The following is a 15573-nucleotide window of genomic DNA, read 5'->3' as shown; positions in this document are numbered from 1 at the left end:
AAAGAAAGAAAGAAAGAAAGAAAGAAAGAAAGAAAGAAAGAAAGAAAAAAAACCCTATTCTAGCAAACGTTGCTTTTTAGTTCCTGAGTTTTGTTTTGTTTTTTATTTTGAGAGAGAGAGAGAGAGAGACAGAGCAACAGGGTAGGGGCAGAGATGGAGGGAGACAGAATGCCAAGCAGGCTCCATGCTGTCAGCACAGAGCATGATGCAGGGCTCAAACTCACAAACCATGAGATCATGACCTGAGCTGAAATCAAGAGTCGGACGCTTAACTGACAGCCACCCAGGCATCCCAGTTCCTCAGTTTCAAGCTACAATGCAAATTGCTTATGGTGAGAGTAAAATGTCTTCAGTAATTCTGTAATCATTCATGGAGGGGTCATCACACGACAGACCTGCAGAGGCCCTGGTAATAAAGAAAGGCCCTGGAGAACCCTCAATCTAGGGACAGACTTTTCCCTAAAGCATAGAACACTGTCCTAAGTGATCTGGAGAAGGAAACATTCAGCTTGGGGTCAGGAAAGGGGGTGAAAGCATCACAGAAGGGCTGACAATTCATCTGGGCTCTAGGGAGGAACAGTTTCAGGGAGAAAGCAGGGAAGACCATCCAGGAAGAGAAAAACATAAAAGCTCCGAAGCTTTAGAACACATGGCAGCTGGCGACTGGTGGAGAAAAGAGGCTGGAAAGGTGGATGGCAGGCACAGTGGGAGGGTGTGCTATTTAGGGATCGCTCTGGAATTTATCCTACTATGTAAGTTGGGGAGGGGGGGGGGGTCACTGGAGGTCCCAAGCAGGAGCGTAACATAATTCCAGAGGTGAAGAAACAGAGTTTGTGTCCCAGTCTATTTTAGGAAGACATTAATTTGTGAGAAGGAATTCTGATCATATCAGTGCACGCAGATCCTAGGGCAAGTCTAATGCACAAAGAGTCAAACTCTCCTAGCAACAGTGCTGTATACTCTGGAATGCCCCCTTTCCCATTACGTTACACATCTCTCTGTTGAGGACTGAGAAACGGGCAGAACTGCCATTGTTAGGGCTATTTTCTGTGTTAATGATGAACAATCTGTAGGATTAAAAAAATTTCTTTTTACCGTCCCCCTGGATCAGGTACTCCTACCTGTCTCCCACGAGTAAGTGGCGAGTGCTTATAAAAGCAAAGATGTAACTCTGATTCCTCAAATCCTGTTTTTGTTCTGTTCCAAGGCTGTTTGTCAGCCTCTGAAAACTGCATCAGCACAACAGAGAGCCAGTGGCCACCTGTGGAGGGCAAGCCAGCACAGGCATGCACCTGTGGCGGGGAGCTGCTGGCTCACAAGCCAGCAAAGGAACCGTGAGCCTCCAGCACCCCAGCCACAGACCTGTAATCAAAGTAATAACCTACTATAGGGCACGGGAGCAGAAGAACATCCACATCTGCCACCTACTTAGAATACATCTGTGTAACAGAGTTTGTAGGCACTTATAATGCATCACATCTTATCTGTCAAGAATCCATAAATAAGATTATTACCTAATAATCATCCCTCTGGATTATCAACTAATCCAGAGAGGAAAGAAAACTTACTCAAGATCTTGGTCAAAAAAGATGACGCTAGTGTTTAGACAGGGTTACTTTGAAATCTAGGCATAAAAGCACGTTTCAGGATGAATATATGAATAAAAGCAGCCTACCCCATACCTGTATGCGCACTTTGCATCAGCTGTTTTGGTTGTAATAGTAACGTGAGCCACGTGGCTGATGCTGGCCAAAGCCTAAGGAAGAAGAAAAAAATGGAATGAAAGAAAAACTCACTGCTGGGTCACCCACTGTCACCTCATTACCGAGAAAGGTGATCTAAATCTAAATTTCCCCTACCATTTTGTATTAACAAATGGCAACGATGAGCATTTTTTGCTCACTCACTTTCATGACCTGTAAAAAAAGGGATATCAAATTGAACTTGTGGCATATTACTAGAACAGGGGGAAAATACGTATTAGAAGTCCAAAAGGAAACACATCGTTTACTTTAAATCCAGTATAGCTAACACACAGTTCTTCGTTAATTTCAGGTGTACATTATAGCGACTCAACAATGACGTACATCACGATAAGCATACTCTTCATCCCTTTCACCTATTTCACCCGCCCCTCCCCCGCTTTTGGTAACCCCCCGTTTGTTTTCTACAGCTAAGAGTCTGTTGTTTGGTTTGTCTCTCTTTTTTTTCCCTTTGCTTGTTTGTTTTGTTTCTTAAGCTCCACGTACGAGTGGAATCATACGGTATGTCTTTCTATGACTCCTTTATTTCGCTTAGCATAATACACTCCCGCTCCATCCATGTCGTTGCAAAGAAGCACACCAGGGTACTAATGTGTCAGCAGCAAGTGCACTCAGGCAGAAGTGCAGGCATGCTTAATAATATTCTCAATAATTTGCCTCCCAACAATTTGAAAAGTTGCCTTCAGAAACGGGAGCACTGCAAGTAGATAATGTCGCATACTGGTACACAAAACTGTTTTCAAAACTTACGTGTTTAGAAATGTAAATTTAAGGTTATGAAATTGAGACACAACACATTTTTTGAAAGTGACCACTCCCCACCCCTCCCCTCAACCTTGTCACCAAGACTGGTTTCCTGGCTCACTGGGACCTGTTTCTCCTTTCTCAAGGGCATCACAGCACATAAAAACGCAACCAGCACTGCAACGGGGTCTGTGTGACAGCATCTCGGAAGACAGTGAACACGCAGCCTGTGGCAGGTTCGGTTCACTCACGAGGAACATGGCTCAGGCTCCCGAGATTACCAGGTCCTGGCTGGGTTTCCCTAGTTGACGTAACTGAGGTAATTTTCATCATGTCAGATGTAAACGATTTTGAGAGCTGCATCAGGCGGACACGAACTATATAGAGTGTGTAGCACAACAGTACATGATGCCAGAAAGACAGCATGCCACTGGCAGAGGTTCTGCTGCTTTAGGGGCTTTCGCACCAGAAAAGGAGCAGGAACAGACTCTGAAGTCAAACTGCCAGGGTTCGATCCCCCGCTCGTCGCGTTCTAGCTGTGTGCCCTGGCCATGTTTGTTTGTTTGTTTCTTTCCTTTCCTTTCCTTCTTTCTTCCCCCTTCCCCCTCCCTTGATTTTTTTTTAAGTAATCTGTACACCCAACGTGGGGCTGTCCTCATAACCCTGAGATCAAGAGTCACGCACTCCACCAACTGGGCCAGCCAGGCGCTCCTATTAATACTTCAGAAGGGTCGGTTTCCTCAGATGTAAAACAGGGTAGTAACAGAACCCAGTCTACAGAGCTACTGTCAAGAGTTAATGCATACAAAGTGCTGAGAACCAGGGAAAGAACACATAGAAATCCCTCATTAAATCCTCCTTGTTTTCAAAAAAAAAGTTTTTTTAATGTTTATTTTTGAGAGAGATGGGGGGAGGGGCAGAGAGAGAGGGAGACACAGTATCCAAATCAGGCTCTAGGCTCTGAGTTGTCAGCACAGAGCCCGATGTGGGGCTCGAACTCATGAACCATGAGCCGAAGTCAGATGCTTAACTGACTGAGCCACCCAGCGCCCCAATCTTCCCAGTTTTAATTACAGTAAAATAAAAGCCCAAAGATCTTCTCCAGCTAGGCTAAGGCTCCAGGAGGCCATGGGCTTAGGAACTGACGCAGGAAGTTGCAAAGCCACAACAGAGCTGCTTTCCTAGGACTTTACCAGAAGCACACTTAAAATCAGGGCTGCCTCAGGGTAAACAGTATGAAATTGCTTCTATCTGGAATAATTCGGGGCTCACTGTTAAGCCAGAGGGTGCTTGAGACCACCCCAGTGTGATATGAATTGCAATGACTAAGTCACAGCTGCCTTTTAATTTAAAAAATTTAAAGTAATATAGACACGTGATAAAAAATGGAAAGACTACAGAGTGGCCTAAAGGGAAAAGTAATTGGTTCCATCCCGTCTTTTACTCTCATTTGCCCAAAATAACTACTCCAATTTCTCTGGTACACTAAAGAAATGTCTCCAGAAAGGAACACAGCCTTGCCAACACTTTGATCTCAGTGCTGTGAGACCCGCTGGACCCCTGGCTTCTGACCTCCAGAACTGTAAGATAACAGATTTTTATTGTTTTAAGTCACTAAGAACATGGCAATTTTTGGAGGGCAAAAATAGGAAACTAACACAAACTATTTGAAAAGTACACATATTTTACCGATGAATGTTATTTCTATAAATTTACCGAGGCAGTGATTGAAAAAACCACATTGTATGTACATGAATATTCACCAAAGCATCAAACAGGAAAATGGTAAAAAGTATAAATGTTTAACAGGAAATCATTTAAAGAAACTACAGTACATTCATGTAAAAGAATAGAATATTAACTATTAAAAATTATACAGGCCTATATATATACTGGATGAAAAGATGTCCAACAGAGTATGGTCATAAAATTTTAAGATCCTATTTTGGTCTTAAAATGTTTTTATCTACTTTTTATAGTATATGCCTCTGATACATCATGTAATTTCACTCATAAATATTTCCATATATATCTTAAAAGACTCCGCCCAAAAACATGATGCTATTTTTTATACCCATAAAATCAACAATTTCTTCTCAATACTATGAAATAACCAATCTGTGCTCAATATCCGACACAGAATTTTTTTTTTTACGTTTTGCTCAAATCAAGATCCAACTAAGATTCATACATTGGAACTGGTTCGTATGCCTCTGTTTCTAAAAACAAAATTTTTTTTACTGTTTATTCATTTTTTGAGAGAGAGAGTGAGAGAGAGAGAGAGCAGGGGAGGGGCAGAGAGAGAGGGAGACACAGAATCTGAAGCAGGCTCCAGGCTCTGAGCTGCCAGCACAGAGCCCGACAATGGGCTCAACTCACAAACCCTGAGATCATGAACTGAGCCAAAGTTGGAGGCTTAACCGACCGAGCCACCCAGGCGCCCTGGTTCACGTGCTTCTTAAGCCTCTTTTAAATTACAGGTTCTTGCTCTCTCCTCCACTTTTCTTCCTTAATTTGTTGAAGGACACAAACAAGCCTTTTATCATGTAGTTTCCTAATTTTTGTATCATTTACCATGCTCCCTTGCCTCCTATATTTTCTCAATACTGGCACTTAATAAGTATTAATCAGATTCACATTTGATTATCTGACCAACAAAACTTTGTAGGTGGTGTTGCATTCTCCATCAAAAGATACCAAACATCCTGGTAGGAGGGGAGGAGGGGGCTGTATCTGTAGATAAAATAATTTTCAGTGTATTAAGTATTTATGAACAATCTTTGGTTTTAGAAAATTGAATTTAATTAAGATTTTTCAATTTGCATATATTTAACAAGTAGAAAGTATCATATCTTATTTACCTCTATGTTGAGAAATGGCAGAAATGTTATCACAGGAGAATATTTTACTCATTTCCTTAATATTTAGCTTACCTCACCCCGAAAGCCATAGGTAGAAATACTAGCTAAATCCTCAAAGGACTGCAGTTTACTTGTAGTGAACCTCTCACACACAATATCCAGATCTTCTTTCTAGAAGATACCAAAAAATAAGTAATAATTATGTTACTCATTTTTCCAAATCTTGAATTTCCCAACCTCTCACACACAATATCCAGATCTTCTTTCTAGAAGATACCAAAAAATAAGTAAATAATTATGTTACTCATTTTTCCAAATCTTGAATTTCCCTTTTCTTGACTGAATCCAAGAAGCAACCCCTCTTAGGAGAAGAGTTTTAATTTTTTTTTTTTCAACGTTTATTTATTTTTGGGATAGAGAGAGACAGAGCATGAACGGGGGAGGGGCAGAGAGAGAGGGAGACACAGAATCGGAAACAGGCTCCAGGCTCTGAGCCATCAGCCCAGAGCCTGACGCGGGGCTCGAACTCACGGACCGCGAGATCGTGACCTGGCTGAAGTCGGACGCTTAACCGACTGCGCCACCCAGGCGCCCCAGGAGAAGAGTTTTAAAATGAGCAGTAACTTTGTTACTTGGCATCCAGAGTGCTACACTGTCCCAGGGTCCCTTCTCATTCACTGGTTACATTTCTCATTTGCATTCGCTGGCTCCTTCTCGCCTCTGACAGCGGAGTAACCCAGGACTCCATCCTTGGACCTCTCTGCTGTCTACACTCACTCTCTTGATGAGTTCTCCCAGTCTCATGGATTTAAAAAAAATCATGATTATGAGAAAACTTTATTAAAAATCTACAGAACATTTAATTACAGTAAAATACACATAACAAAAGTTGCCATTTTAACAATATTTTTTTGAGAGAGAGAGAGGGAGAGAGGGAGAGAAGGAGAGAGAGAGAGAGAGAGAGAACATGCACATGGGAGGAGCAGAGAGAGGATCCCAAGCAGGCTCCATGCTGTCAGCACAGAGCCTGACACGGGGCTCAAACCCATGATCCCTGAGATCTTGACCTGACCTGAAACCAAGGGTTGGACGCTTAACGACTGAGCCACCCAGGTGCCCATTTTAACCATTCTTAAAAAAATTTTGGGGGCGCCTGGGTGGCTTGGTCGGTTAAGCGTCCGACTTCGGCTCAGGTCATGATCTCACGGTCCGTGAGTTCGAGCCCCGCGTCGGGCTCTGTGCTGACAGCATGGAGCCTGCTTGGGATCCTCTGTTTCAGATTCTGTGTCTCCCTCTCTCTCTGCCCCTCCCCTGTTCATGCTCTGTCTCTCTCTGTCTCAAAAATAAATAAACGTTAAAAAATAAATAAATAAAAAATAAATAAATAAGTAAATTTTTGTAATTGTTTTTAATTATTTTTGATTGGGGGAGGGGGGGAGGGCAGAGAGAGAGGGAGACAGAATCCAAAGCAGGCTCCAGGCTCTGAGCTGTCAGTGCAGAGCCAGACGTGGGGCTTGAACTCACAAACCATGACCCGAGCCGAAGTCGGAAAACCGACTGAGCCACCCAGGCGCCCCGGCCGTTTTAACCATTTTTACGTGTACAGTTCTGTGGCCTTGAGTACATTCGCACTGTTGTGCAACCACCCTCCATCCTCCCAAACTAAAACTCTATCCCCGCTAAACACTTCCTCTCCACCCACCCCTCCCAAGTCCCAGGCAACCACCATTCTACTGTCTATGAATGGGACTACTCTAGGAACCTCCTACAAGAGGAATCTTACAACATCTGTCCTCTTGTGACTGGCTTATTTCACTTGACATGTCGTCAAGGTTCATGCATGTTGCAGCACGTGTCTGAATTTCAATCCTTTGTAAGGCTGAATGATATTCCATTATATGTACACACCACATTTTTAAATCCACTCATCTGTGGATACTTGGGTAGCTCCTACCTCTGGGCTACTGTGAATACGCTATGAACATGGGGGTACAAATCTCTTCAAGACCTTGCTTTCAATTCTTTGGAGTATATACCTACAAATTCTATTGAATCATATGGTAAGTCTGTTTAATTTTTTTCAGGGACCACCATACTATTTTCCACAGTGGCTACACTATGTTACATTCCCACCAGCAAATGCACAAGAGTTCTAATTTCTCTATATCCTTTATAACACTTGTTATTTTATCTTATTGTTTTTATAATAGCCATCCTAATGGGTGTCAAATGGTATGTTATTACTGCTTTTATTTGTATTTCTCTAATGGCTTGGGGCATTCAGCACCTTTTCATGGGAGACTCATAGTTTTTAATACCATCAAACTGCAATACACTACATTTTCATCTCCAGCTGTTAAACCTCTACTCTACCCTCCAGACCCACACACTTATTCAACTAAGAGCCATCTTAAGTTTAACATGCTCCCAAACGAATTTGTGATCTTCCCCAAAATGTTTCTTCCATAGGCTTTCCCATCAGTAAACAGCAACTCTTTTTTCCATTTGCACAGGCCAAAACCTTGAAATCATTCTTTTCTTTTTTTTTAAGGTTTTATTTGTATTTATTTCAGGGGTTGCAGACACAGAGAGAGAGCAAGTCCCAAGCAGGCTCCATGCTGTCAGCACAGAGTCTGATGCGAGACTCAAACCCACGAACTATGAGCCGAAGTCAAGAGCTGGGCACTTAACCGACTGGGCCACCCAGGTGCCCCAGACCCTGAACCTTGGCTCCTCTTTCTCTTGTACCATACATCGGCAAATTCTGAGAGCTCTGTCTTCATAATCAATGCGGAATCTCACTGCAACCAAATTGGTCCAAGGCACGGTCACCACTCTCCTGGACTGCTCCGAAAGCCCTCTCACTGCCTCTGTCCTGTCCTGCTACTGTCTATCTTCCATATTCTAGACAAATGGGTTCTTACAAAACTCCAAACCATGTCACCTCTTTGCTCAAAACCACTCGATAGTATCCCACCTTGATCAGAGTAAAAGCCAAAGATGTTACAACGGCCCACAAGGTCCTACATGATCAGCCTTCTTATCTTTCAGATCTCATCTCCTGTCATTCTTTTTTTTTTTAAGTTTTTTTAATGTGTGTTTATTTTTGAAAGAGAGAGACAGAAACAGAGTGCAAGCATGGGAGGGGCAAAGAGAGAGGGAGACACAGAATCCGAAGCAGGCTCCAGGCTCCGAGCTGTCAGCACAGAGCCCGATGCGGAGCTCAAACTCACGAACCGCGAGATCATGACCCGAGCCCAAGTCGGTCGCTTCACTGACTGAGCCACCCAAGTGCCCCTCATTTCCTGTTATTCTTCAACTCCCTCGCCCTGTCAGAGACACACGGGCCTCCTTGCTGGTGCTTAAACAAGTCCAGCATGCTTCCATTTTGTGGTCTTTGCATGTTCTCTCTGCCCAGAACATTCATCCTTTAAATAGCCTCACGACTCTCTCCTGGACCATTTTCCTGAATAAGTGTCCAGCTTGGAATAGGCACTCAAAATATATTTATCATGGGTATTGAAAATCTCAGTTAAAAATCTCATCTGCAAAGCTGAGTTTCCCCAACAAGGAAAGGCTCTGCCCCTTCCTGCAGATGGACCCCACAAAGCACGCGCACAGCCCCCTCCTCTGAGGTTTTTACCTACCCGGATCCCAGTGCCATTGTCTTGGATCTGAATCAACTTGAGGCCTCCCTCTTTAACAACCACTTGGATGCTGGTGGCTTTTGCATCTAAGCTGGCAAATCAAACAGAAAAAAAAAAGTTATTATTCTGCCCTACTCTAATGAACCTATTTTAATCAGACAAGGTATGAGAACAAATTCCAGATAAACGCCAGACTGTCTGAGTGATGTGTTTTTCCTTTGTTTTACAGGCTCCATGACTACACTGTAAAGAGTTTACACGCTGTGTGAGAGAGGGAGAAGAGAGAGAAGGGGCAGGGGGCAAGCATCATTTCCATTAGGACATGCAGCACCATTTCTGGTCCTCTGGGAAAGAAAGTGAAGTTAAAAGTAGGATCCACATGCCTGTTTACCACATGCCTGTTTCTTACCTTCTTCTCAACTAATTTTGCCACTTATCCCTTCCACTTTATTCAGCCTTGGGTTCCCGAGGGCCCCTAATTAAATGTCATTAAAAAAAATCTATATAGGGACGCCTGGGTGGCTCAGTCGGTTAAGCGACCGACTTTGGCTCAGGTCATGATCTCGCAGTTTGTGAGTTCGAGGCCCGCATCAGGCTCTGTGCTGACAGCTCAGAGCCTGGAGCCTATTTCAGATTCTGTGTTTCCCCCTCTCTCTACCCCTCTCCTGCTCACACTCTGTGTCTCTCTGTCTCTCAATAATAAATAAATGTTAAAGAAAAAAATATATATATGTGTTTTTATGCTAATACCCTTTTAAGAAAATACATTTTGTTGGGGAAAAGAAAAAAAAAATGGCAATACAGAAAGTTCTCTGGGAAGCCAGTAAATCTTTGGTGCTCCCGAAGCGTAGCCAACAATCACAAAGAGCGCCAGCGGCAGAAAAGGAATTCAGTCCGCGGCTGCACGAGAAAGAAGGGTAATCTCGCACAGAAAATTCTTTTTTCAAAAATAATAAGTTACTTAAATATCAAAGACCTTTCTCAGGAGCGCCTGAATTGACGTGGTATTAGCCATCTTGACTTCCTATTAAAAAAGAGCACGACTGGGCTCCAAACAAAAGCCCTGCTCACAGGACTGATTATTAACCACTTAGCTCATATATTGGGTTTGGTTGTGCAGTATTGTGGCCTCCGGATGAGGCCCACGTCGTTCCATCAGTGAATATTCCAACACTGCAGAGACAAAAGGCGGCGTCACGTTAGGTGGAAGGAGAAAGTTGCCAGCCTCCCTGCTCCATCTTTTGTCTGCCTCCCAGCTCTGTCCCTTTCCCTCCTTTCTGCACGGTTTTTAGTCCCACGACCCCGAACGGCTGTCTTCCGTTTTCCCAATAAATCCCCTCACAAACCTACCGTTCTTTGCAGGCTCATTTTGTTCCTTTACTGTACGGATCTTATTGACATCAATTGATTTCAACACGCAGGTCACGTTTAGGTACCCCACGAGCGAGCCTTTTTGGAAGTTTATACTTTACCCCCACCTTTCCTTCCAGGTTTCTAACTTCTTCCGTCCACGTTTCTAACTTCTTCCTTCCACAAGGCGAAGGAAATTCCGAAACGTCAGAATCCTCGGGATACCCCGTTAACACCAGGTTGTCTTTGATGTGCTCCCCCACGGAGAGGTAAAGGGGAGGAAAACACTAAGTTGGGTCACTAACTCGGCAGTAGGGATATCACAAGTTAAACCCAGGCAGTGTCCATCGGCCTGTCCGAAAACCTCGACAATTTATTTGGAATAAAATTCAAAATGAACTGCACCCTGGACTGATTATTTTTGGAGCAAACATTACACGCATAACACGGTACTCTCTGGAGCATGAAGCGGGCTCCCCCTTCTGAAAATGCTTATGCATTTAAAATCTTGCACTTTCTGTATATAGAATATAAAAAGTCTTTCCCTCAACTAACGGCGCCATTAAAATACTATGTCGCCGCCGCTCGCGCCCCCAACAGCTCTACAGAAGCCTCGCGAGAGCTCTCAAGAACTCGCGGTACCCGGGAATTGAGGAGCAGGACACCCAGACCTCGGGCGCTGTGGGCGTGCGCCGTGCACGCCTCCGCCCACCGCAGGGAGGCGGGTCCGCGCCATCCCGAAGAACGGCCCGTTGAGTCGTAGCTTATAAGGAAGCCCGGCTCCACTCCCTCCCTACCAGTTCTCAATCATCTCCTTGATGGCGTTGGCCGGCCGCTGGATGACTTCCCCTGCCGCGATGCGGTTCACCACTGTTTCGTCCAGCCGCCGAATAACCCCCGCTACGAGCGACATTTTGGCGCCAGAAGAGCCCAAGACACGTCGAGATGCTCACCGGAAGTACCTTCGGCCAATCACCTCAGGGCTCCGTGCTGACGTCTTTCCATCAACTCTGTCTACGCTGCCCTGCCAGACCTTCCCGCGGCAGCGGCTTCGGAGCGAGGGAGCCGTTGATTGGGCAGCTGGGATGCCAGTCAAATTTCTTAAGTCCCCCGGTGCCCGGCTCACTTGGTCCCTCCCTAGCGCCCTTCAGGCCACTGGCTAGAAGGGTATGCGCCTGCGCGCTGTCCACTCTCCCATTGGCTCATTCCTGGGCTAGGGAATACGAAATCTCCAGCCAATAGGAGTGCAGGTGCCGTAGCCGGAGGTTGGTGTCCCCCTGCTGGGGTGATCTGGCGCAGAGCGGAGGAGGTGCTTGCTCCTGCTCCTGCTCCCGCTCCTCCCCTCTCCTTGCGGCCTCCCGGAGGTCGACCCTCTTCTTGCGGCCTGCAGTAGGATGTTTATGACGCCTAAGAGGAGCAAAATGGAAGTCGACGAGTCTCGGGTTTTCCGGGCCGAGTGGACCCAGCGTTACTTGGTGGTGGAGCCTCCGGAGGGCGAAGGGGCCCTGTGCCTGGTCTGTCGCCGCCTCGTCGTAGCCACCCGCGAACGCGATGTCAGGCGCCACTACGAGGCCGAGCACGACTACTACGAGCGGTATGTGGCGGAGGGCGAGCGCGCGGCCCTGGTGGAGCGTCTGCAGCAGGGCGACTTGCCCGTGGTCACCCCGCTCACTCCCGAGGAGAGAGCCGCCCGTGCAGGCCTCGGGCTCGCCCGCCTCTTGGCCTTGAAGGGTCGCGGCTGGGGTGAGGGGGACTTTGTGTACCAGTGCATGGAGGTGATGCTGAGGGATGTGCTGCCCGAACACGTAAGCGCTCTGGATGGCGTTGATTTATCGCCAGAGGTCACGCGGCAGAGGGTCCTCAACATTAACAAGAATCTACGCAGTCAGCTTTTTAACCGAGCCAAGGACTTTAAAGCCTATTCCCTTGCCTTGGACGACCAGGCCTTTGTGGCCTATGAGAACTACCTCCTGGTCTTTGTCCGTGGCGTGGGCCAGGACTTGGAGGTACAAGAAGAGCTTCTGACCATCATCAACCTGACTCGTCACTTCAGTGTTGGGGCCCTTATGGCGGCAATCCTCGAGGCCCTGCAGACGGCAGGGCTTAGCTTGCAGCGAATGGTTGGACTCACCACGACCCACACGCTGAGGATGATTGGTGAGAACTCAGGACTAGTGTCATACATGAGAGAAAAGGCTGTAAGCCCCAACTGTTGGAATGTTATCCATTATTCAGGATTTCTGCACTTGGAACTGTTGAGCTCCTACGATGTAGACGTTAACCAGATCATAAATACTATATCTGAATGGATAGTTTTGATTAAGACCAGAGGCGTTAGGCGCCCCGAATTTCAGGCTCTCCTCACTGAATCTGAATCAGAGCATGGCGAAAGGGTTAACGGACGGTGTCTGAACAATTGGCTTAGAAGAGGGAAAACTTTAAAACTGATATTTTCCCTGAGAAAAGAGATAGAAGCCTTCCTGGTTTCGATAGGGGCCACAACGGTCCATTTCACAGACAAGCAGTGGCTTTGTGACTTTGGCTTCTTGGTGGACATCATGGACCATCTTCGAGAACTCAGTGAACTGTTGAGAGTTAGTAAAGTCTTTGCTGCCGCTGCCTTTGACCATATCTGTACCTTTGAAGTTAAGCTGAGTTTACTGCAGAGACACATTGAAGAAAAAAACCTAACACACTTTGCGGCCTTCAGAGAAGTTGTCGATGAGCTTAAACAGCATCTTAAAGAAGAACAAAAAATATTTGATCCCGATAGGTATCAAGTGGTGATCTGTCGCCTGCAAAAAGAATTTGAGAGACATTTCAAGGACCTCAGGTTCATTAAAAAGGACTTGGAACTTTTTGCGAATCCTTTTAATTTTAAGCCTGAATATGCACCTATTTCAGTAAGAGTGGAGCTAACCAAACTTCAGGCAAATACTAACCTTTGGAATGAATACAGAGTCAAAGACCTAGGGCAGTTCTATGCTGGCTTGTCTGCCGAATCTTACCCAATTATCAAAGGGGTTGCCTGTAAGGTGGCATCCTTGTTTGATAGTAATGAAATCTGCGAAAAGGCTTTTTCGTATTTGACTCGAAACCAACATACTTTGAGCCAACCCTTGACAGACGAGCATCTCCACGCCCTGTTTAGGATTGCCACAACTGAAATAGAGCCGCATTGGGATGACCTTGTGAGAGGAAGAAATGAACCCAATCCATAGGCCTTGGTAGTACGACACTGAGACGCTCAGAGTCTGATTCTAAAAGCAAACCTTTGCCTGATTTTTCAAGTTAACTAATTTGGATTGTGGCAAAGCACCAAGTTTATGCATCCAAATTGATCACGATTCAGATTCTTCTGACAGAGGTGTTTTTGTTTTTGTTTTTGTTTTTTTTCATCTCAAGAGGCAGCATGGGACTGACACATGCAAACACCTTTTTTAAAATTTAATTTAATGACAATGTCATTGTCTTTTACTTTTATGATACGATTGTTTCTAAAGAAATTCAGTACTGATAATGCGAGTTGAATTAGAAGTCTGTTTTTCTGGTGTTTTGAAGAAGTTTTAGCTCTTCTTTTGAACAAAGTGTTAAAATTTTGATGCGTATGATCTGAAGTTATCAACCCCATAAATGTATGTTTGAGCCAGTTTGCAGAAACTCACATAGCAAGTTCAGAAGTTTCTGAAAAGGAAGAGCGTACATACGGTGGAGGTATTTTGTCTAACTATCAAAGTGTTTGTTTGAGACTATTTTTTTTTAAACATTTTTCTGAGTCCTAAGTAAATATTGACAGATTTCCTCCTCAACTCCCCCCCCCTCCCCCCGCAACCAGCCCTAGCAATGATTGGAGGGAAATAATCAAAATTTTAGTCAGAGGAGTAAGAATTATGTTTCAATTGCTGGTTTAGGAGGCTTCCTGCATTTTGGAGATCAGACTAACCAATTATTGGGGATTTCCCCTGAATTTTTCACACTTGGGTGCTGTTTTGTCAGCTTGCCTATTAAAGGACTACGGTAAGTATAGAATCTTAATGGTTGCCCGTTAGTAATTCTTTATTGTACTCCAGATAGAAGTTTGGCCCTGTCAAAAAAGGATGAGAGAATAAGATTTTTGCCCTCCAGGATCAGGAGGTGGGAGGTATTTTAGCTTATTATGCATGGGTGTTGACTGCTTCATAAAGAAACCCTGTTAACAGGAAACCCTTTAGTTTAAAGTGGTAAAGATCTCAGATCGTGTTAGCTGCTGGAAGTGGATTTATTATAGAATTTAAAACTGTCCCACTCGTTCTGTATTTAAGATAGTGCACAAGTAGAAATATTTAACTTTCAAGAAGCAGCTTTATTAACAGATTGTGGCAATTCCATATTTCTAGTGAGACATCTGCTTTGTGCTAAAACAGTTATTTTCAAACTTATGTTAACCGTGAAAAGAAAATCTTACAGTAAAGCCAAATATATAAAACGATTTAAAGGCAGGACCCAGCTTAGAGGTCCTCTCAAGTACAGTTTGCAAACTTGTGCTAAAGTCCTGTCTTAACCTTTGTAACACATTCTATGGTCACTAATCCAGCAAATTCATCGAACCAGGATACAACCAAGAATTTAGAAGGAATTGATGCCTGAGCAATCAAAATCGATGCCATAAAAGCCCAGGAACCAAAATTGTGTCACTGGTTCTCAACCAGAAGCAGTAACCCCTCTTTCCAGGGGTTGTTGGAAAGCATAGGGGACTTTTTTGGTTCTCAGACTCCCTGGGAGGGTTCTGCGGGCATTCCCCCTGCCCCCACAGTGCATAGGACAGCCAGGCACAATGGAGAATTATCCTTCGCAAAGTGCCAGTAGACAGCCCCCCCCCCCCATTGTAGATTATTTTATTTTGAGGGACAGGGCAAATTACCGGTAGAAGCAGAATGAAAGGGCAAATCTGGCAAACCGATGATATTTGATGGGAACTAATTCCAACATTCCAGGTTTGGCTGGTAAAGTGCGGTAAAGGCCTTCATAGGTTCTGGTAGCTCGCAATAGCATTTACATGTCAGTGATTTATACTGAACCAGATCAAAGGGCTCTATTCTGTTTAATTAGAGCAGAAAAGCAAGTATTTGCAAGCTAGTAATCAAGAATGGTCAAGTTGAGATTTTCGTTAACAGGGAATAAGCTTAAAATATCTGGAAAAACAGCAGTAAAAAAAAAAAAAAAAAAACC

The 15573-nt window shown here is 44.6% G+C and overlaps 2 protein-coding genes across 7 annotated transcripts in view; one reads left to right on the top strand and one right to left on the bottom strand.

Annotated features, from left to right (window-relative positions):
• MLH1 (mutL homolog 1) overlaps positions 1 to 11397 on the bottom strand; it is a 48565-nt gene extending 37168 nt beyond the window's left edge. For 5 of the 6 annotated variants that reach the window (XR_005791914.1, XR_005791915.1, XR_005791916.1 and 2 more), the window contains exons 1-4: positions 11163 to 11308; positions 9016 to 9106; positions 5441 to 5539; positions 1683 to 1756 (exon numbers count right to left, since the gene is read on the bottom strand). Coding sequence is in view for 1 of the 6 variants with exons in the window: in XM_040479730.1 (XP_040335664.1) it covers positions 1683 to 1756; positions 5441 to 5539; positions 9016 to 9106; positions 11163 to 11278 (380 nt within the window). In the remaining 5 variants the exon portion in view is untranslated. The other variant, XM_040479732.1, reaches the window with a different exon arrangement.
• Positions 11398 to 11639: 242 nt separating this feature from the next.
• Positions 11640 to 15573, top strand: part of EPM2AIP1 (EPM2A interacting protein 1) — a 7937-nt gene continuing 4003 nt past the window's right edge. The window contains exon 1 of the mRNA XM_040479759.1: positions 11640 to 14382. Within this exon, the coding sequence (XP_040335693.1) occupies positions 11760 to 13586 (1827 nt within the window). The 5' untranslated portion in view covers positions 11640 to 11759 and the 3' untranslated portion in view covers positions 13587 to 14382. The remainder of the gene's footprint in view (positions 14383 to 15573) is intronic.

Source organism: Herpailurus yagouaroundi, unplaced genomic scaffold (genome assembly GCF_014898765.1).
Source record: "Herpailurus yagouaroundi ecotype Mexico unplaced genomic scaffold, PumYag 159, whole genome shotgun sequence".
NCBI lineage: Eukaryota > Metazoa > Chordata > Mammalia > Carnivora > Felidae > Herpailurus > Herpailurus yagouaroundi.
This window is presented reverse-complemented; position numbering and strand designations above follow the sequence as displayed.